The 24,399-nt window shown below is 34.5% G+C and overlaps 1 protein-coding gene and 2 pseudogenes across 1 annotated transcript; all 3 read right to left on the bottom strand.

Moving 5' to 3' along the window:
* Positions 1-2,430: 2,430 nt before the first annotated feature.
* Positions 2,431-4,134, bottom strand: LOC124821311 (phenolic glucoside malonyltransferase 1 pseudogene; annotated as a pseudogene).
* A 5,729-nt stretch (positions 4,135-9,863) lies between these two features.
* On the bottom strand, positions 9,864-10,448 carry LOC124821312 (malonyl-CoA:anthocyanidin 5-O-glucoside-6''-O-malonyltransferase-like). Its single transcript, XM_047293180.2, has one exon. The coding sequence runs from the start codon at positions 10,446-10,448 to the stop codon at positions 9,864-9,866; it is 585 nt and encodes a 194-aa protein (XP_047149136.1).
* An 11,949-nt stretch (positions 10,449-22,397) lies between these two features.
* LOC124830640 (phenolic glucoside malonyltransferase 1 pseudogene) lies at positions 22,398-24,309 on the bottom strand (annotated as a pseudogene).
* Between the last annotated feature and the right edge of the window lie 90 nt (positions 24,310-24,399).

The raw sequence follows: 24,399 nt of genomic DNA, 5'->3' as shown, positions 1-24,399 counted from the left end.
TTTCATTTATAAAAAAATAATAATAAAATAATAAAATTTTTATTTAATGAAATATAATGAAAAGGTTATGATAGTTATTGATAATAAATGATAAGGTAAATGAGTGGTTATTGATATATATTTAATTTTATTAGTAAAACTTTGAAATTAGGTTACATTTTTGTAAACATTAAATTTATGTGATATGAAAACATTTTCAAACAAATAGTTTAGTTGGATTATCACCCAACTAAATTAGAAACTTTAAACCGGATGTTCGTTTAAAACGACTAATCCATCTAATTGTGGGCTAGCCTAAAAAGTCACTTTAAATTAAACCTAACGTTGTTTATTGGTAAACTAAAACAAAACTAAAATGTTGTTTATTTTGCAAGTAAAATAAATGAGATCATAAATTGTTACGTATATAAAGATATACATCAAATTTAATAAAAAAAAGGGAGAAACTTACCTATAAAAAGTGGAACAATAAACTAGAAACTAAAGTGACTACCGGAAAGAAATGATACCAAAATTAAAACTACTCTTACTACAGTCTTATTGTAGGGTTAGACCTGCCGGTCGGTTTCACAGGTGTACTGAGTCGAATGAATCGAACGGTTAAGTTACTTAAAATAATTTTATAGCCGTTCGGTCACGATAATAGTTGGACAGAGTTAAAGTGTAATCAATACAGTAATGATTATTGATGACGGGTTAAAATTAGTATTAATGAAAGAGGTAAATTAATTAGTTTGGAAACTCTATAAATCGATATTTAATTTTGAGGTAAACTGACTTTTTCATAAAAAAAATTCTGACTTAAGCATCAGAGTCTATTCTGCATTTTACCCCTCAAACCAATTGGTCACTAGGAGACGAAAAAAACAGATGTTCGTTTGAACAATAATTATCTCATTCCAGTCTAGCATAAACAACTAAGTTAAAACAAAAACAAATAAAATTTTTTTGACAATAAAGTATTCAAAATGACCTTCACATACTTTTTCGTCTTTATGTCTCAAACATTTCAACTCAAAGTTGGGAGATTGTATAACAAGTTAAATATACACTTAATTAAAAACATAAATAAAATTAAAAAAACTTCAGATAAATATTCTCAATTTTGATATCCAAAAGAACAAATTTGTGAATTTGTGCTTAGTCACCCATTATAAAATTAAATATCGGTCGATTCTTCATTATTCTATGATTTATTTTTGGGAGCTAGGATAAGAAGAAGGTAAAATATATTAAAACAAGTGGAAAATATAATAAAGATTTTGATAAAGAAAAAAGAGGTATAAAAAAGTTACCAAAGAGATAGATAGAAGAAAAATCAAATATATTATTAATACACAAATTAAAAACCAAAAACTTTAATAGGTTATTATGGTCTAGTCAAATCTATATTTTATTTTTTCGAATTCTTTTTAAAAGTATATATTTCAAAAATAATTTCTTAAATAAATTTAGGATTAAATATGTTTTTTATCCCTTAATTTTTAGTGAAAATTGGAATTAGTTCCTCTTCAAAACTTTGGACTAATTTAGTCCCCAAACTTTAGAAATGTGTGAATTTAGTCCTTTTAACCAAATTTTGACACATTTTTGCTTCAAATGTTAACTGAGAAATGTGTTTGAAACATCAAATAAACCTAACAAAATTTAGTTCAAAGGACTAAATTCACACATTTTTAAAGTTTGGGGACTAAATTAGGCCAAAGTTTTAAAGAGGGACTAATTCCAAATTTCACTAAAAGGGATAAAAACATATTTAACCCATAAATTTATTTTCATTCAATTTTAAATTAAACACATTTATCGTTCATAGGTTGAGAATTTGATTTTTGGGGAGGGCTTCTCAAGATAATAGTTAATTTTACGTACCACGAGTTTTTCTTTTCCTTTTTTTTTACAATTTGAAAATTTCTGCTTTTTAAAAATCAAATTCCTACTGATATTTCAACATGAGAATACACCGAGAATTTAACTTGCCAGGAAGTCAAATTCTAGTTTCATTATTTTAATTTTGGTTCTAAAATTGAAAAAACAAAAAAGTGGAGTGGGAGCTATTTCAAGTAGTTGTTCGAAAACCGAATTTTTAACATAAATAAAAAACATGCCTATTTTCGAAATTAAAATGAAAAGAATTTTATTTATGCAAATTATTATGGAACGAGTTTATTTTAAAAAGAAATATTTATTTCTTTTTGTTGTATTAAACTTTAACTAATAGAAAGAAAAGAAGAAGAAAAAGTTATTATCTTAACAGAAGAATCATTGGTACACTTCATAACCCGTCAAAATGAAAACCAGAGATACAGTGATGACGGAGGTTATAAGGATAGAGACAGTTATTAGAAGAACTCAAATCTTAGAGATTCAAGAATAAATCCTAAGTTATGAAAGGTGAGTTGAGAGAAGAAGATTCTTATTCAACCAGAAAAGTCATACCAAACTCACTCCAGTTAATTGAAACAACTAATAATCATAAGATAACAGCAACAGAATTTTAATAAAGACAGAATTACGAAACTATTAATAAAGACAGAATTACGAAACTAAGCAATTGGCTGCCACGAGGCTTCCTTCTTGATTTCCTATATCATTCAGGCAAACAGACGTCTATGATTTGGAGAGAAAAAGGTTACTGGAACACCATTTGAATCACTCATCTGACAATCCTCCACGAAACAAAGTGCCAAATAATTCCATCACTGGTCTCTTCAGAACAATCCCAATTTCAACACCGCCTTTCGCATTTCTGTGGTCTGCCAATCCAATTGTTAGGGCTCTATCCACCGATGTTATCTCCACCTTTGAAGGCTTTCCCCAACCAAAATCAAACTGATAAACCCCAAAACGGTTAGACCCCGAAGTTCCTAATATTTCAGCTCTCTCTTGTGCCAAAGCTGCATATCTACGACCAGTTTCATCTCCTTTATGAAAAACACCATTATCTGATATCTCTTTTATTTTATTATGAATACTTTTCGCAATAATAACAAACCCTTCCTTCTCTATAAATGCCGATGGCTTAACATCCGCCAAACTCCCCATTAAACAGTTCCCAAAGTAGTTTTCAGGAATTGGAGGTTCCATCCTGGCCCTGCAATCCACGGTGAACCCCCAACCAAACTTATTTTTCTCCTTTTCAACTCCGTGCATGGCCTTTGCAATACAAACCACAGTATATGCGCAGGTTAGAACAAAAGTCGACAGTCTGGTTGGTTTTGAAAAAACCGTTGAGTTTGAGTTTGATTCTGCTTCAATTATGTCTACGCTGTCCCACTTGGACAGCACCCTATTCTTTAATCTCTCCAAATCTGCTCCCGTCAGCTCGAATGTCCCTCGAACATGATCCTCCAATCTTGGACGAAAAGGTAGAAGCTTCAAGCATCTTTTGTCGCTGTTTTCACCTGGGAACCTTTTGGTTAAGCGCTGAGCATACTCGAGTGATTCGTCTACCCCTAACCCACTCGGGTTTTTTATGACTGTTCTGTCAAAGAAAGGCTCCAATTCTGGAGCCAAAGATGGTGACGACACAGAGTCATCATCATTTGTTTTACACAGAGAAGCCCAAGCTTTGATGAAAAGAGTTGAAGATTTTCCGTCAAGGATGGCGTGGTGAGTGCTGATTCCTAGGGCGAACCCTCTGTTAGGGAACAGAGTGATTTGGAGAGCCATAATAGAGGCATGAGAATCAGAGGATTCTAAGTGGGGCACCAAGCAACGTGATTCTGAGGCTTCTTTGGGTGCGTTATCCAACGCGTGGTCGAAATCGGCTTCGGATTCTGCAAGCACCACTGAAACAGCGTCGCCTGGGGTGTACTGAACGACCGGGTGGGAAGAACCATTGGGCCACATGACGTTGCCGGCGAGAGGGGGAAAGTGTTGGAGGGTGTGAGAGAGTGAAGTTTTGAGCTTTGGAACAACTTGGGTGAAGAAAATGGATGGGCTTGAATGGGTTACGGGGAGGGAATAGAAGAAGATGCGTTCTACAGGATGAATCCTGATCCAGATCAGGTCGAAGAATACGAGAGGGAGGGATGTTTGGGGTGCAGAGGGAGGAGCAACAGTGCACTTTTCATGGATTTTGAGGTTGTGGGAAGCCATGTGAAGAAAGTACAGAGTGTGTGTTATTTCAGGATTGGATAAACGCTTTGGTTTTATAGTGACAGAGGATGCATGTCGAGGTGAAAATGTGTATTATTACTAAGCTAAGGTGACCTCGAGTCAAACGCTACGCACGAGTTGTTTATTTTATTATTATTTTTTTTTATATATAAAAATAATAAAATAATTGAATTATTATGTAGTAGATATAATCAAAATTAGATTGTATCGTTGTAATTATTATTATTAATTTCAGTTTTAAATATAATAAATGAAATTGATATCATAAATAGTATTTTAATTGATTTTACTAATTAAATAGTTTAAAAAATTATATGAAAATAATAGTTTTCATTTTATATGAAAAAGTACAAAAAATATTGAAAAAATTTTCATTTATTAATACATAATGAAAAATTTATGATAGTTATTGGTAGTAAATGAAAAGTTTATGATAATTATTGGTAGTAAATTGTAAGGTGAATGATTGACTATTCAGGTTTAATTTTGTTGGTAGAAATTTGAAATTAGATTATATTGTTTTAAACATTAAATCTATATGATATGAAAATAGTTTCAATCAACTCTATAACAGATAATTAGTTATTGTTTAAGAGACTTCAAACTTTATTTGGAGGCAGGATGTTCGTTTAAAGCGACTGACTCACCTTCACCTTAATTATGGATTGACCTAAAATGTCACTTTCGATCAAGTCTATTAAAGATTTTTTTATTAGTGAATTAAAACAAAATTAAGAAGTTGTTTATTTTGAAAGTAAAATAAATCAAACTACATTGTTATGTAATTAAAGGTAGATCGAATTTAACAAAAGGGGTAAAACTGACCCGAAGACAGTGTGAAAAAAAGTGGAGCAATAGAGTGGAAACTAAGCTATTGTTGTAAAATAAGAATTTATTGTAAAAGAAATGTTAGTTTTTAAACATTAACCAATAGTTTTGTTTTCTCATCAGTGTTTTTGCACAATTTCTTTTTCTCTCACTAAAATTCATAAGTGTCAACGGTCAATTTTTATTATTTGTTATTGTGGGAATGATTTTTGACCAAGTTTATGCTCGATAAATAAAACATTTTCTGCGTTAAAAAAGCATACCAAATGAAGCTTTCTCTACTCCCATTAAAAGGAAACTTTATTCCTCAAGTTATCTTCTTAGTTTTCTTCCATTCTTTTCTTATCTTCTTTATATGTTGGGTTTATTACTCAAGCTAACTTTGTCATTAAATGATGTTTTCGTTGAATTGTATCTTGCGAGTATGATAATTATTGATTAAATGAGTCTAATAATAAAATAGGGTTTGTATTCATTTGGGTTGAACCATAACCTGGGATTATAATTGTTCACGGTTTGTTTGGAATATGTTGCATGGTTCCATTATTTTAAAACATGATCTGGGTTCATGAAATACAAAGCTCAATCATAAGTTTGGTTTGATAATAGAAATGGTTATAATAAGTTGAAAAACCGTGATCTCTTGTGAACCGAATTTCTGTTCATATGATGTTTAATTATGGATTGAGTTATCTGAATTATATTGTTTCACATCTCTGAATGCTTGAAATTAAATATTGGCTTAATTGCTTTCTTGGTCCCCAAATTCAGAGTTTTATGTTTCTTTAGTAACCGTTTCTAAAAATGTCTCTATTTGGTCCCAATGTGGTATAATTTTCACCAATCAAATCCCTTCTGCTAAATTGGCATAAACGGAGTTAACTTCGTGATAACGTGACTATGAAATCTAATCTTTTTCTTCTCTCTCCTTTGCTCTTCCTGCAACATTTAACTTTTTCAAAAACATTTAACATGTAGATACATTTAAGTAGATACATTATATTGCAGGAAGAGCAGAGGATAGAGAAGAAAAAGATCAGATTTCATAGTCACATCACCACGAAGTTAACTTAATTGATGCAAATTATAATACATTGGGACCAAATAGAGACATTTTTAAAAGCACGTACTAAAAAGATACAAAACTCTGAATGTGGAGACCAACAAAGTAATTAAGCCTTAAATATTTTTCTCGTTCATTACATTATTTGGTATTAAATTGATGTATATGAGTGATTTGATGGACAAGAAACTATTATGAAAATAGGTTAATGGTTTTACCCGTTGTTTGATTATTATGAGCTAAGGTTGAATTCAATTTAGGTGTAATCGTTCTAGCCTTAATAATGATTTACTTTGGATTGTGGGATAGTTAAATGTTGTTGAGTGGAAAAGATAATTGTATATTTATGTGCTTATGGTTTATTGAAACATGTATTGAGTCTTGGAAGGAAGGTATGCTGATTGATATGCACCTTTTACTTTATTTCTCATAAAACAGTTTTAATAAGATGTATCAATGTTCAATGTGGGGGAAAATATGTACATGTGCAAGGAATGTTGGGGTTGATTATGATTTGGTTTAACCTGGAGCAAGTTGTTGGGAGATATTGTTATGTGTTATTTAGGCATCATTGTTATTAAAACTATTACATATTCTGAAAATCCATTGCGAAAGTATTGATGCTGAGATGATGTGTGTAATGGTGTTTTGAGATATACATTACTTGAACTATATATATGTGATAATGAAACATCTGGACTCTTTGGAGAAGAGTGTTCACTTGTTGTTATACTTGGTATTAATATGATATTTATGAAAATGGTGATTGTGTCATTATATGTTTGTATCTGGATTACATGTTATTTTTTGGTACATGTAATGAAATTGTCGTTAGAACTAAATTGTTTCTAGGATCGAACTTTGAAATGAAATACATGGGTGAAACCAATGTAATTTTAGGTGTTAGAATCATAAGAAAAGGAGATAATATATTATTATCCCAATAATAATACATTGAGAAACTTTTTAAGTAGTTTGGGTATTATGATTTCAAACCCGTGATTACCCCTTTTGATGCTAACTCTAAATTAATAAAAAATAGAGGAGAATCTATATCTCGGCCTCAATATGCCTAGATGATTGGTAGCTTACTACACTTGATGTGCTTTTCTAGATCTGATATTTCTTATGTAGTAGGTAGACTAAGTAGGTACACTTAATGTCCAAATCAATAATATTGGGATGCACTTTGCAGGCTTATGAGATACTTAAGAGGTTCAATAGATTATGTCATTGAATATAGTGGATTTCCCGTTGTACTAGAAGGGTACAATGATGCTAACTGGATCTCTGATTCAGATGAGACAAAATTCACTAGTGGTTATGTATTCATACTTGATGGTGGTACAATAAAATGGAGATCAGCTAGGCAAACAATTATTGCAAGATCAAAATTGAAATATGAGTTTGTCGCTCTTGAGATGGTTGGTAGTGAGGCTAAGTGGTTGAAAAACTTCTTAGCAAACATTCCATTAGGAATGAAACCAACCACATCGGTGTCAATACACTATGATTTCCAATTGTTAATAGTTATAGCTAAAGAGTGGAACTATTTCCATTAATTATGTGAAGTCATAACGAACCTAGCAACTCCTCTAACAAAACCCCTAGGAAGACAAATGATATTACAAACATCGAGGGGAATGAAACTTAAGCCACTTGCAAACAAACAAGTTATGGTCACCCAACCTTTGTGATTGGAGATCCCATGAATAAGGCTCATATGGGTAAAAACAAGTCATTTGTTAGTTCTGATAACACTAAATTTATTTTAATCAATTATGTCAATTCTTATGATGTGTATGAAAGTGCTTGAGACTGCATTATGATAAGTTAAATTTTGTTATTAAAATTCTATGTGGTGAAAGAATTTTAGCTTTAATTGTTTTCTTTATGATTTTCATATCCTTATGGGTGGTGTATGATTTACAACATACTTTTGATGAAATCACATATATAAGTGTCGAGTAAGGACGTTTGCATGAGATCTTGGCATGATCTCTAGAGCACTCATGAATATCGGGCACACACATGGCTAATAAACGCAACATAAAGATAACAACAAGGATTGTGGGGGTGTATTATGATTGATAAACCTCTAACACACGTCAAGTGTTTTTGCTTCATATAATTTGCTATACCAACTATACTCTATGTTAGGTTTCTTGATCTAAGACTGATTCATATAGCTTGATATACCAACTCTAATGCATTACAACCTATGAAACCCAAGATAAAAGTTTCTTATCTTTCTTTTGCAATATGTGGAGAATTGTTGTAAAATAAGAACTTATTGCAAAAGAAATGTTAGTTTTTAAACGTTGACCAACAATTTATTTTCTTATTAACGTTCATAAGTGCTCAATTTTTTTTCTCTTACTAAAATTCATAAGTGTCACGTTCAATTTTTATTATTCATTATTGTAGCAACGATTTTTTATCAAGTTTGTGCTCTATAAATAGAGCATTTTCTCCATTCCAAAAAACACACCAAATCAAGCTTTTTCTTCTCCTTTCAAAAGTAAACTTTATTTCTCAAGCTATCTTCTTAGTTTTCTTCCTTTCTTTTCTTATCCTTTTTATATCATAGGTTTATTCTTTTATTCTCTTTAAAGTTCCTTGCTAGTTCCGAGATCCTCAGAAATTTATGAGAAGTTTCTGTTGTATCCTTGGACACTTGCACAATATATCGTGAGTAAGTCCTTAAGGACGGTTATCTACAAGCCTCAAGAAATAGGGTTTGTGATTTTGTCAACTTTTCTACGACAATGACTACGTGCAAAGAGATGATATCAAATTTAAAACTTATAAGACAAGATAACTAGTTAAAACAAAACAAGTGAAAAAGTTTGGCAAGGAAGTATCCAAAATGGATTTCACAAACTTTTTCGGTCTTTATGCCTCTAACACTTCAACTTTAAGTTGGGGTTGTGTTCCGTTTTGATTGTTTGAGATCTGACCCGATACTTGAAAGTGAATAGAATGCTCACAAGTCGATCCAAGACCTATAAACCTATCAATTAGGCAAGTTTTGATTTAATTAAGGAATCTTATAATATAGGAAATATTTAAAAAAAATAAAATAATTTATATTTTATTATTTTTATTTTATAATTGAAATATTATTTTCTTATTTGAAAAATACATTATTTGTATTTATAACTAGAAAGATATACGTGAGTTTAAGGTACATGGATTTTTTTTTTACTTAAAGCATGTTAAGTTTGAGTTAAATTATTTCATCTTTATATTTGTTCTTCGATTTAGGAGATTATTTTTTTTACTAAAACGATTGTACCATTCTATTTTACTAATATAAAACTACTAAAATAAATGTTACAAATATGATAATTGATGATGAACTTGAGATTTCTAAATTGAAGACTTATACTTTGAGAATTAAAACATAACTATGTCACTGTTTCGTCTGCATCCTACATTTGATAAACTACAAGACATCCTTATCTGTGCTCACCATTAAGTTGATCATTGCAAACAAAAAGATGATAAACAAACAAACAAACAAACACATAATCAAAGATAAGCTAATATTGTAAAAGAATCAAATCATGTAATTATAATTCAGCATTCAACACATTTCACTTTAAAATCAAATAAGAACCATAGCATATATACATATTCTAGACTTGAAAAGTCCGGATATAGGTATTGATGTCGACCTATGGCGAGTCATGCATTTACGGTGACCTCTATTGCTGTGCATAGCCATTGCCAATTGTTTTTACCCTATCACACACACAAGATTAGTTCATTCCGCGTCTTAGATCATGATAGAGCACCTAGACTAGACTTTATGCTACTCCTCACTGAGCTTCCTACATCAATGCCTACACTAAAAGGAACCATGAGTGCTGATTGCTATGGTTTTACACAGAGAAGCCCAAGCTTTGATGAAAAGAGTTAAAGATTTTCCGTCAAGGACGGCGTGGTGAGTGGTGATTCCTATGGCGAACCCTCTGTTAGGGAACAGAGTGATTTGGAGAGCCATAACAGAGGCATGAGAATCAGAGGATTCCAAGTGGGGCACCAAGAAACGTGACTCTGATGCTTCTTTGGGTGCGTTGTCCAACGCGTGGTCGAAATCGGCTTCGGATTCTGCAAGCACCACTGAAACAGCGTCGCCTGGGGTGTACTGAACGACGGGGTTGGAAGAAGCATTGGGCCACAGGACGTTGCCGGCGAGAGGGGGAAAGTGTTGGAGGGTGTGAGAGAGTGAAGTTTTGAGCTTTGGAACAACTTGGGTGAAGAAAATGGATGGGTTTGAATGGGTTACGGGGAGGGAATAGAAGAAGATGCGTTCTACAGGATGAAACCTGAGCCAGAACAGGTCGAAGAATACGAGAGGGAGGGATGTTTGGGGTGCAGAGGGAGGAGCAACAGTGCACTGTTCATGGATTTTGAGGTTGTGGAAAGCCATGTAAAGAAAGTTCAGAGTGTGTTTCTTTCAATATTGAATAAATCAAAGATGAAGCTTAAGTTTTAGAGCGATCGAGGAAGCATGGTGAGGTGAAAATGTGTATTATTACTAAGCTGACGTGACCTCGAGTGATTATGCAGTAAATATTATGAAAATTGGTTTTACCAAATTATTAGCTTAAAAATTCAACTCAAAATTGCGAGATATGTACTGTCCAAAATTTGACTTATACTCGAAGATGGATAAAACGTCAAATATTTATCCAAAACTTATAGATCTAGAAATTAGGCCGAAGTCTTATAATAAATTTTGATTTAATTAAATTATATTGTAATCTAAGAAATATTTTAACAAAAGATAAGAAAGTTTATATTTTTCTTTTTTTATTTTGTAATTAAAAAAATATTTTTTTATTTAAAAGATACATTTAACTACTTTATTTATAAATAAAAAGACATATACAAGTCTACGACACTTGAATTTTATGGGCTTGAAACATTCTTATAAATTTTGAATTAAATTATTCAATCTTTATATTTATTATCGACATTTATTTTCTTACTGGAACGGTTTGATATTAATTTTTTTTTACAGAAACGGTTTTATATTAAAAATGATTTGTAGTATGTGCTTGTCACTTTTCTTAATTAGAAATGTATTGATATGATATAAATTTTATATTAATATGTGAAAATATGCAATTTATCTTGCACATAAGTACTGAAATTCAATTATTAAGGTGCTATCTAATTTTATTTATATATTTTTATAACCTTCATGTACATTTTGGTAAACGTTCCAGAATTTGGAAAGAAAATTATGAGTATGGTAAGAAAATTATATGTACGCGCGTGGGTGTTTCTATAATTATTATAGTATTTAAAGAATAAGTTTAATTTTATATTAGACTTAATTTTGAAAGGTTATATTAATGATATAGCATAAGTCTTAAACAAAGATATGTTATAGAGAGAGGAACGGGAGAAAGAGAGAGAAAAAAAAACTACTAAAATTTAACTAACATGTGATACAATTTCTTATTCGAAAGATGAAGCACCATAATTAGGTTAATAAATATGATATAAGGATATTTTAAAACGAACTTAACATTAAGTGGAGGAATAACTTACAAGTATCAACTTTTAAAAAATGGAAGAGATTGTTCTTAATAGAAGAATTGTATATGCACACTTGTTCAACCTTTCTACATCTAACACTTGTTATTGACTTTTTGAAAGATATTATAACGTGTATGAAAATGGAATAAGAATGAAAAATTTCACATCATAATGAAAACTCCTTACAATTTTTTACCACTGTATACTGTAAAAGTATACTACAATAGTTATTTTGATAATAAATAATAGTTTTTGAATACAAACTGTTACTATGGATTCGCATGCTATCGGTATCAGTTTACCAGTTTCTTAGTTGATCGGTCTCGACAAGCTTCTCAGCCGTTCGGGGTCCTGACAACTATTGAGCAGATTTAATGCACAAATAAATGTGGCAATGGCTACCGTTAGACAATTAAGGTTTGCATTAATAGCCATTAAGAGGTAAATTAATTGGTCAGATTCCTTTGAACTCTATAAATAAGAGTTTAGGCTTTAGGTAAGGGGATGAAACTCAAACTCCACTACGCCCTAACTTGAGCGTCGTAGTGTCTTTTGCAGGTACCTCTTTCTTTTGCCAAGAGGGTGACCGAGCGGTCAAGACTGAAGTTCACCGAGCGACCAGTGCTGAAGGTGACTGATCGATCCAAACTGGAAGCAGACGGGCGGAACGCACAAGTCAAAGGTTAGTGTCTCGGTCTCACAAAATCCCTATTGAAACATTTTGGCGTCCACCGTGGGGATGAGAGCAAGCTGAAGACACCCAATGGTGACCACAAGAAATATGGAAGAGCAGAGCACTAGCGATTTAATCAGAGAGTTACAAGCCCAAATTGAGGCACAAGCGCAGACCATACAAGCACAGGCACATGCACATCAAGAGATACAGCAGAGGCATGCAGAGGAGATGGGGGCACTAAGGGCCGAACGGGTCCCTCCCGAGCGGTCTGTCTCAAATCGAGAGAATGCTAATAAAGCAAGCCATAATCACGCCAACCCGAACGGTCGGGCTAGAAGGGAACCAACACCCCTGCAGACCGTTCGGCCTACCAGTTTATTTCCCTTTACGGCGACCATCATGCAAACCCCAATGCCGGAAAAAACTCCTCCCATATTGGATAAGTATGATGGTTCAGCTGATCCGGATAATCACCTAAGGACGTTCGGTAATGCAATGGCATTCTATACAAACAGCGACCCGGACATGTGCAGAGCCTTCTCATTATCACTTAAGAGGCATTGGAATAATATAACACTCTTTCTCCCAACACAGTGGATTGCTTCGCTACTGTGGAAAACCTCTTTAGAAGACAATATGCATCCAATCGGAAATAGGAGATAACACCAGCGGAATTGGTAAATACTAAGCAGGAGAAAGGAGAAACTTTGAAGGCTTTTATGAAAAGGTATATTGAAACCGCGCAGGGAGTTTAAGAGATCGATCAATCTTTTATCATCAACAATTTGCCTTCATGTATGAGACAAGGATATTTTGCGGAAAAATTGTATGCACGACCACCAAAAACTATGGAAAAGCTCCAAGAAAGAGCAGTTGAGTTCATCCGTATGTAGGAAATGCGATTGTCGCAAAGGAAGCGACAACAAGGGGCTGATGTAGGCAGAAGTAGAAAGGACGGCAAGCAACCGTTCGACGGTAACGATAAAAGTGGGGAGCTTCCCCGAACATTCAAGTTTCACCATTATACAACCCTCAATGCACCTAGGGCAAAAGTTCTCGAAGAAGCCATCAACGCAGAACTTCTCACACCTCGAAGGAAACCATCTCCAAGAAACGCAGATGAAAGGAAGAGTTACCGGTACCATCAAAATCATGGACATACTTCAGAAGACTGCATAACATTAAAAACTGAAATAGAAAGTCTTATTCGGGCAGGACATCTCCGTAGGTATATAAAGGAAGCAAGAAACAACCTCCCCAGGGAAGGATATTCGCGAAGAAGCCCCGAACGGGCGAGTAGGAAGGACGAGCGGGGGCGGGGCTATAGTCGCAGTCCCAGTCGTCATCGGGAACGATCGGTTCGTGGATTTATCAATTGAGGAGAAACATCCAAAACTTTATTAATGTCATGTTTAAATTCAGTTTCATTTCATTTAGACTTTTGTTATTGTCTTACGCTTTCATTGTGGAATAAATAAGGCCAAGCAATCGATGCCCAGTCAATCGTTCCCCATGTTGCTAAAGAAGTTCATATTCAACGAAAAAGTCTCTCAAGAAGAGTCTGAAACTAAAGACCGAGCGGTAAATCCCGCTAGGCAGAGAGGTAAACTCCTCAAATTGAAGTTAAAGACCAAGAGGTAAAGCCCTCTTGGCCGAGAGGTAAAGCCCTCTCGTCCAGATTGAAGAAAAAGACCGAGTGGAAAATCCCGCTCGGTCAAGAGGTAAACTCCTCTCGTTGATGTTAAAGACCAAGAGGCAAAACCCTCTTGGCCGAGAGGTAAAGCCCTCTCATCCAAATTGAAGAAAAGACTGAGCGGTAAATCCCGCTCGGCCGAGAGGTAAACTCCTCTCTTTGAAGTTAAAGACCGAGTGATAAATCCCATTCGGCCGAAGGGTAAATCCCTCTCGTCAAAGTTGAAGACAAAGACCGAACGGTAAATCCCGCTCGACCGAGAGGTAAACTCCTCTCGTTGAAGTTAAAGACCAAGAGGTAAAGCCCTCTTGGCCGAGAGGTAAAGCCCTCTCGTTCAGATTGAAGAAAAGAACGAGCGGTAAATCCCGCTCGGCCGAGAGGTAAACTCCTCTCGTTGAAGTTAGAGACCGAGCGGTAAATCCCACTCGGCCGAGGGTAAATTCCTCTCGTCAAAGTTGAAGAGAAAGACAGAGCGGTAAATCCCGCTCGGCCGAGAGGTAAACTCCTCTCAAAGTTAAAGACCAAGAGGTAAAGCCCTCTTGGCCGAGAGGTAAAGCCCTCTCGTCCAGATTGAAGAAAAAGACCAAGCGGTAAATCCCGCTCGGCCAAGAGGTAAATCCCGCTCGACCGAGAGGTAAACTCCTCTCGTTGAAGTTAATGTTAGAATCGCTGCAGCGGAATTGTTAGCGTGGAATAACAAACCAAGAGGGTTTTTAATACGAACGTGTGCCTTTTAATTTCTACTCAATTAAACTTACCAAGCAAATAATAAAGACAAATAAAGAGAGTAAGGTTGAGAGAAATTTGCACAGATGATTTTATCCTGGTTCAGATCACTAGGATCCTACGTCCAGTCGCTTATCTCAAACAAGATAAACCTTTTTCACTAACACAAAACACTTACAAATATTAGTCACAAAGAAAAACAATTTGTAAGAGTTTAGAAATACCACCTCTCTTGAAACCACAAGAGATGAACTTACACTTCCTTTGAATCTTCACAAAGGATGATACCACCTCTCTTGAAACCACAAGAGACGAACTTACACTTCCTTTGAATCTTCACAAAGGATGACCACCTCCTTCGAATGCTTCACGAAGGATGATTCTCTTCCACGCACTTCCTCGGACACACCAAGGATGAACAAGCTATTCCTCTGTCACCGCAATAGCACTTCAGGACTTTGCAGACAAGAGTTTCTTTAGCTTCAACAATCTCACAGAGTTCTCAAAGAGTTCAGAGATCTTTTGCACAAGGGAAGAGTTATTTTTGAGATAAAGAGTGAGCCATTTTATAGACTCAGCCTAATACCCTTCCATTCTTCGAAAACGGGCCATCTAACGCATTTAATCGATTAACATAAATATTAATCGATTAATAATGAGTACAACGGCTAGTTTTTCAAATCTGAAACCCCCAACGGCTAGTGTTAATTGATTATTCTCAGGAATAATCGATTAACTAAATAAATCAAATATAAATTACAAGAATCAACCCTAATACATATTTGAGCACTATTACATCAACTTTGATTATTATAAAAGCTTTATAAAATACAGAGATCTTCAATTTGTCTTTATGGATCTTGACTTGTGCAAATCTGTTCATCATCAAAACTTCATCTTTGATTTTTGCTAACATTCTCCCCCTTTTTGATGATGATCAAAAATTCTTCTGATTTAAAGCTTTTAGTAATAATCTGGATAAAACACAACTTATGGAAGAAAAAGTGCATTAGTGAATAAACACAAATAAGCAAATAAGCTTAAATAAGCTTTAAACACTTTCTCCCCCTTTTTTATCATAATTAAAAAGGTGTGTTTGATGTTCTCCCCCTAAGATAATACTCCCCCTTAATAAAAGCATGTATGCATATGAGTTAAAAATATTTCAAATTTAAAGATTCATTCAAACATACACAATAGGATATTTAAAGTAAATAATTTTAGGATGAAGAACTTATAAAACATTGTTTAAACATACATTGAACTATATAAGATAGGAATTTTAAAGCATACAAAAATATGGCTAGTTTTTCAAAATTGCAAAACTGGAACGCATTTAAAAATTCAATCCTAAGATATTTCTAAAGATTCTTAGATTTCTTCTAATGTTTACCCCTTTAGATATGCCTCCAACTTCGTAATGATAATCCTCTAGGTTGTTTTCACATTTTGTTTAGATCTTCATCTTGAGGATTGTCATCATTCTTCGCTTCATTTGTTGTCTTCTACAAATCTTCATCATTGCCTGCATCTAATTCAACTGACTCAAGAGGTTTTGCCTCAAGGTCTACAATTTCATCAAAGACAACATGCACACATTCTTCTATTTCAAATGTTTTCCGATTGAAAACTATATATGCTTTGTATATTAGAAGATATCCAAAAAAAATAGTTTCATCGGCCTTGGAATAAAATTTTCTTAAATTTTGTTTTAAAGAAATTCTAAATATTAAACAATAGGTACCCAACTACTTGTATGGGTCCTTTGGGTTAGATTTAGAAAAAAGAAATCATTTTACAACCCAAACAAATCTACCACTTGGAACACCATAATGCTTAATTTTACATTTATTTGAAGTATGACCCTTTTTCATACAATAAAAGCATGATACAAAGTTTGTGTTCCTATAAGTTGTTCCTTTTTCTACCCATGTTCTACGGGTTCTATTATTATGTTTATTTTTAATTTTAGGAACATACTTATTTTTAACAACCTTATTTTCGTTATTTTTACTACATTCTCCTAAAGTTGTGTGTTCTAGTAGTTTCTTAAAATTTTCACAAGAAGCACATTCATCACTACTAGTAAATTTACCCTTTTCAAAAATTAAAACTTTATTTTTCAAATCTTTATTTTCTTCAAAAATATTTTCAAAATTTAATTTTAAATTTTTATTTTCTTCAAGAATATTTTCAAAGTCTGATTTCAAATTTTTATTTTCTTCAGAAATACTTTCAAAATTTAATTTTAAATTTTTATTTTCTTCAAGAATATTTTCAAAGTCTGATTTCAAATTTTTATTTTCTTCAGAAATATTTTCAAAATTTAATTTTAAATTTTTGAAATCCTTTTTCAATATCTTATGAGCTTTATCTAATTTTTCAGATTCTACTATTAAAGCAGCATAAGTTTCATGCAATTCATCTTCACTAATTTGACTATAATTATCAGAATCGCTAGATATACTTACTTGGCTTTCAGCGTCGTCATTCACCACTAAACAAATGTTTGCTTCTTCATCAGATTCGCTCAAATCGGAAATTGTTTCGTTGTCATCTTCCCATGCAATGTAGGCCTTCTTTTTCTTGAAGAATCTTTTCTCCTTTTTGTCTTCACTGTTCTTTTGATTTGGGCAGTCTGCTTTTAGGTGCCCCCTTTCTCCGCACCCATAACATTTATAGTGTGAGGAAGATCCTTGATTTTCTTTCTTTTCGAATTTTAATCTTCCTTTGTCTTTTGATTTCATGAACCTGTTGAGCCTTTTTATCATAAGTCTCAAATTTTCCTCTTCGTCTGAGTCTTCATCTTCCGATTTACCTTTGCTTCTTTCAACCTCCGAATTTAATGCCAAACTCTTCTTGTTGTTTTTGGCTTTTGCTTCTTCTTCATCAAGTCTTCCAAGATCTAGTTCATGTTCTCTCAACTTTCCAAAAAGTGCCGCCATAGTCATGGTGTTGAGGCTTTGTGACTCCGAGATTGCAGTCACCTTTGGTTGCCACGACCTGTCTAAAGACTTCAAGATTTTAATGTTAAGTTCATCGGTATCAAATGACTTACCCAGTCCAATGAGATGATTGACAATGTTGGTGAAGCGTTTTTGAACGTCGGAAATTGTTTCTCCTTGCTTCATCCGGAACATTTCATACTCTTGAATTAGGGAGTTCTTCCTTGCCCTCTTTACGTCATCTGTTCCTTCATGTGTTACTCTGAGTACGTCCCACATTTCTTGTGCAGTTTTGCAGACAGAAACCCTGTAGAACTCATCAACAGTCAATGCTGATGCAATAATATTCTGAGCTTTTACATCATTCTGAATTCTTTTCTTTTCTTCAATGGTCCATTGACCACGGGGCTTTGTTTCCTGTATATTGTTAGTAGGAACAGAAGAACTAGATGCAATAACATCCCAAATTTCACAATCAATAGATTCAATAAATATTTGCATTCTTACCTTCCAGAATGCATAGTTCTCACCTGTGAATAGTGGGGGTCTATTGATTGATGCACCCTCTGCAAAGGTTTGATGTGATCCTGCCATTTGAATGACTATCAAAGCAAGCTCTGATACCAATTGTTAGAATCGCTGCAGCGGAATTGTTAGCGTGGAATAACAAACCAAGAGGGTTTTTAATACGAACGTGTGCCTTTTAATTTCTACTCAATTAAACTTACCAAGCAAATAATAAAGACAAATAAAGAGAGTAAGGTTGAGAGAAATTTGCACAGATGATTTTATCCTGGTTCAGATCACTAGGATCCTACGTCCAGTCGCTTATCTCAAACAAGATAAACCTTTTTCACTAACACAAAACACTTACAAATATTAGTCACAAAGAAAAACAATTTGTAAGAGTTTAGAAATACCACCTCTCTTGAAACCACAAGAGATGAACTTACACTTCCTTTGAATCTTCACAAAGGATGATACCACCTCTCTTGAAACCACAAGAGACGAACTTACACTTCCTTTGAATCTTCACAAAGGATGACCACCTCCTTCGAATGCTTCACGAAGGATGATTCTCTTCCACGCACTTCCTCGGACACACCAAGGATGAACAAGCTATTCCTCTGTCACCGCAATAGCACTTCAGGACTTTGCAGACAAGAGTTTCTTTAGCTTCAACAATCTCACAGAGTTCTCAAAGAGTTCAGAGATCTTTTGCACAAGGGAAGAGTTATTTTTGAGATAAAGAGTGAGCCATTTTATAGACTCAGCCTAATACCCTTCCATTCTTCGAAAACGGGCCATCTAACGCATTTAATCGATTAACATAAATATTAATCGATTAATAATGAGTACAACGGCTAGTTTTTCAAATCTGAAACCCCCAACGGCTAGTGTTAATTGATTATTCTCAGGAATAATCGATTAACTAAATAAATCAAATATAAATTACAAGAATCAACCCTAATACATATTTGAGCACTATTACATCAACTTTGATTATTATAAAAGCTTTATAAAATACAGAGATCTTCAATTTGTCTTTATGGATCTTGACTTGTGCAAATCTGTTCATCATCAAAACTTCATCTTTGATTTTTGCTAACAGTTAAAGACCAAGAGGTAAAGTCCTCTTGGCTAAGAGGTAAAGCCCTCTCGTCCAGATTGAAGAAAAGATCGAGCGATAAATCCCACTCGGACGAGAGGTAAAACCCTCTCGTCAAAGTTGAAGCCAAAGACCGAGTGGTAAATCCCACTCCACCGAGAGGTAAATCCGTCTCATCAAAGTTGAAGTGAAAGACCGAGTGGGAAATTCCTCTTGGCAAAGAGATAAATCCCTCTCGACCACTAGAGTTGATGTCAGACCGAGAGGAAAATCCCTCTCGACCAAACGGGTTTTCACTCTCATCAACTAGGAAGCTCTAATAATAAGGACTATGTCAAGTATGCAGCCAGATTCAATACATGAAACTGTTCGGCCCAAATAGGATATAACGACTTGCAGCACACGGAGAGCAAACTCCTCAATACAACGAGAACAACCTCCTTGTAACTCATATGTCCTATAGTTAACCGTTAGGCTAAAGCCGAACGATTAACTCGGACTTGGGGGGCTTATGTTACTATGGACTCGCAGGCTACCGATCAGTATCAGCCTACCAGCTTCTCAGCCGGCCAGTCTCGACAGGCTTCTCAGCCGATTGGTCTCGACAGGCTTCTCAACCGATTGGTCTCGACAGGCTTCTCAGTCCGGTTGGTCTCGACAGGCTTCTCAGCCGGTTGGTCTCGATAGGCTTCTCAGCCGTTCGATCCCGACAACTGTTGAGCAGATTTAATGCACAAATAAATGTGGCAACGGCTACCGTTAGACAATTAAGGTTTGCATTAATGACCATTAAGAGGTAAATTAATTGGTTAAATTCCTTTGAACTCTATAAATAAGAGTTTAGGCTTGAGGTAAGGGGATGAAACTCATACTCCACTACGCTCTATTTACGTCCGATCAAGAGTTCAATATTTAACTGTAACAAACAGTTTATAAAACCGCTCCTAACTTGAGCGTCAGAGTGCCTTTTACAGGTACCTCCCCTCTTTTTCCAAGAGGGTGGCCGAGCAGTCAAGACTGAAGTTCACCGAGTGGCCAATGTTGAAGGTGACTGATCGGTCTAAATTGAAAACAGACGGGCAGAACGCACAAATCAAAGATTAGTGTCTCGGTCTCATAAAATCCCTATTGAAACAGAAACATATTAAAATTAAGTAAAGAAAAAAAAGAGAGATTTTAGCTTAGGTCAAGAATCAAAACAAAAAGTTAAAGATTTTGCTTCAGCCAAAATAATAAATACAAAATAAAAAAAAAGAAAATAATTTTGAGTTTTAGAAAATAGATTTACAAGCAACTACTATCATAAAATTTATCAAATTTTAAATAATTATTTAATTTTAATTGTTCGGGTGGTCTCCATTTTCAGGACAATATGTTTACTTGGTCCTTATTCTTAAAAAAGTATCAAGTTTGTCCTTAAATGTGTTAATATGCATCAATTAAGTATATTTCATTAATTTTTCAGAAATAACGTTAACAATGTGGTGATGTGACAAAACACGTGGTTGTAGAAAAACATATTTACAACAAGTCAAAATGTGTAAATGTATTCTGCAATGGTGTTTTTCACATGTCTTTTTAATGGAGGAGTTTGAAGCTTGTTCTAAGGTGGAAGAGAACGATAACAATCAAGGTCAAGAGTTGCATCACCAAACAGACTTAATCTAAGGAAAAAAAAAAAGACCAATGAATCAAGTATAATTACTCTAGTGAAATGAAGTAGTTAGGTAGGTTCTCTCCATTTCGTTGTTCAATAGTTGTTACTACTATTGGAAAATCTCTTTTTCCAAGTAAATCTCAACCTCTCTTTCCTAGAAGGAAGGTTCTTGGTGATTTCAAATAGGTTGGCAATAATCTCTCTAGCAAATTGAAATTTCTCAATAGGAAATATGCGAGTCTTGTAAAATTGCTTCTTTTTTTCACTGTTGGAACCGCAATTTGTAAACATTCACTAATTAGTTTTTGTTTCTAAGTCTTAACCCCAAATTTCCACATCAGAGTGCTTATGGGTTACACGTCAGAAAATAAATGTCACGGCACCACAACATGTCCAATAAGTTAATGTGAGTTATTTACATAGCGTGAACACAAATGAACCTGATTGATGTACATTTACATAATTGAAGACGAAATTGACATTTTTTTAAGAGCGGAGACCAAATAAACACACTGCCTTAAAAGTGACGACTACTCGAGTAATCAAACCTTAATTTTAAGGATATATGACAACACTCCACCCAAGAATCATTGCCATAGATTCTTAAAATTAAATAATTACTTAAAATCTGAGAAGGACGGTGACATTGATGACTTATGAAACTCATCCAAAAGTTTTTTATGTTTCGATTAATAAGTCTAATTTATTTAAAATATTTTTTAATATAAAGGTCTATGACTTCGATTGATCCAAAATCGAAGTTATAGATCTTATTTTGCTTTAGTTATTACCAAAACTAATACTTAAAGTATGCGTTTATTTTAAAATGGTTATGTTTACGTGACATCCTATATTGTATGTGACATCCTATATCACAAAAATTTATCTGCATCAACTCAATCTTTTGATATGCTAATGTATAAATTATTATGTCCTAACAATTACGTACTATTTAACATATATGTTACATATTTTGTAAAAGTTTTTCGTATGTAGTCAATGAACATGTCAAAAAGTAAAACAAGAGTTTTAAATCCAACAGAATGATTTTAATTAGTATATACAGGTCATTTTAATGTTAATGTTGGTAGTTCATTACAACTTTCAGAGGAAACTTTTTATTATCATCAACCTAATCACAAATCACAGTTTAATTGTAGATAATTACTCTTCACTCTATTAATATTAAAATTGATTATGTTTATTCACAGCCGATCGGTTTGTTTTAAGGTGACTGATCTCGTTGACCGACTAATCGTTGAAGATTCGATAAATGATCCAAGTAAGATTAATCATTTGGTCTATATCTCATTTGATGATTATTTGATATAATTTAAATAAATTATTACGAAACGAGTTTACTTTTGAAAAAAAAAAATTGTTTCTCTTTTGTTTTATTAAACTTTTAACTAAGAGAAACATAAGAAAAAGAAGAAAAGGTTATTATTTTCACAGAAGAATCCTTTGTACACTTCATAACCTATCAAAATGAAAACCATAGATACAGATCTACAAACGGTTGTGATTTGGAGAGAAAAATGTTACTGGACCACCATTTTATTTATAGAGAGAAATGATATATGATTGGTATAAATAAAAAATAATTATATCAATGATTAAGTATGGATATTTTTACTTCACTTTTTATATAAAATAGGAATGCAGAAAGATAATATTTCGGTAATTTAGACAATTGAAAAAAAGTAAATATATGATGGCGAAACTCACAGAATTTTTGAAGCAAATGCAGAAGACTTTTGATTTTGTGATAAAGAAGAAAAGGGGAAGTTTGTGAGGAGTTTCTTCAATTTCAGATATGCCACGTTGAATCACTCATCTGACAATCCTCCACGAAACAAAGTGGCAAATAGTTCCATCACTGGTCTCTTCAGAACAATCCCAAATTCAACACCGACTTTCTCATCTCTGTTCTCTGCCAATCCAATTGTTAGGGCTCTATCCACCGATGCTATCTCCACCTTTGAAGGCTTTCCCCAACCAAAATCATTCTCATAAACCCCAAAACGGTTAGACCCCGCAGTTCCTAACATCTGAACTCCCTGTTCTGCCATAGCTGCATATCGAGAAGCAACTAGATCTGCTTCATGAAAAACACCCTTATCTAATATCTCTTTTATTTTACTATGAATACTTTTCGCAATAATAACAAACCCTTCTTTCTCTATAAATGCCGATGGCTTATCAACCACCATCTTCCCCCATACACAGTTCCCAAAGTAGTTTTCAGGAATTGGAGGCTCCAACCTGGCCCTGCAATCCACAATGAACCCACAAGCAAACTTATTTTTGTCCTTTTCAACTCCGTTCCAGGCTTTGGCAATGCAAACAAAAGCATAAGCGCAAGTTAGAACAAAAGTCGACACTTTGGTTTGTTTTGAACAAATCGTTGAGTTTGAGTTTGATTCTGCTTCAACTGTGTCTACACTGTCCCACTTGGACAGCACCCTATTCTTTAATCTCCCCAAATCTGCTCCCGTTAGCACGAATGTCCCTCGAACCTCATCCTCCAATCTTGGAGGGAAAGGTAGAAGCTTCAAGCATCTGCTGTCGCTGTTTTCACCTGGGATATTTTTGGTTGCGAGCTCAGCAATATCGAGTGATGCGTTGAACCCTAACTCACTCGGGGTTTTGATGACTGTTCTGTCAAAGAAAGGCTCCAATTCTGGAGCCAAAGATGGTGATGACTCAGAGTAATCATCATTGGTTTTGCACAGAGAAGCCCAAGCTTTGATGAAGATAGTTGAAGATTTTCCGTCGAGGACGGCGTGGTGAGTGGTGATTCCTATGGCGAACCCTCTGTTAGGGAACAGAGTGATTTGGAGAGCCATAACAGAGGCATGAGAATCAGAGGATTCCAAGTGAGGCACCAAAAAACGTGACTCTGATGCGTCTTTAGGTGCGTTGTCCAACGCGTGGTCGAAGTCGGCTTCGGATTCTGCAAGCACCACTGAAACAGCGTCGCCTGGGGTGTACTGAACGACGGGGTTGGAAGAGCCATTGGGCCACAGGACGTTGCCGGCGAGAGGGGAAAAGTGTTGGAGGGTGTGAGAGAGTGAAGTTTTGAGCTTTGGAACAACTTGGGCGAAGAAGATGGATGGGTTTGAATGGGTTACAGGAAGGGAATAGAAGAAGATGCGTTCTATAGGATGAAACCTGAGCCAGAACAGGTCAAAGAATACGAGAGGGAGGGATGTTTGGGGTGCAGAGGGAGGAGCAACAGTGCACTGTTCATGGATTTTGAGGTTGTGGGAAGCCATGTGAAGAAAGTAGAGAGGTGTGTTTCTTTCAAGATTGGATAAAACAAGGCTGGAGCTTTGGTTTTATGGTGATGGAGGATGAGGTGAAAATGTGTATTATTGCTCTGTCATAAACCAACAAATTTTGCAAGCTGGGTTGATTTCTAGATCTCAATTGAAATGGTACGGTTCATCTTTAAGACAAGGAATCCGTATGTAATTCTCAGTGTCCAATAGTTTTTTCCTGAACGTTAGGTGTCTGGTTTAGTT

The sequence above is a fragment of the Vigna umbellata genome, chromosome 4 (genome assembly GCF_029865625.1).
Source record: "Vigna umbellata cultivar VRB3 chromosome 4, Vumbellata_1.0, whole genome shotgun sequence".
NCBI lineage: Eukaryota > Viridiplantae > Streptophyta > Magnoliopsida > Fabales > Fabaceae > Vigna > Vigna umbellata.
The sequence above is the reverse complement of the archived record's forward strand: the minus strand, read 5'-3'. Positions and strand labels throughout refer to the sequence as shown.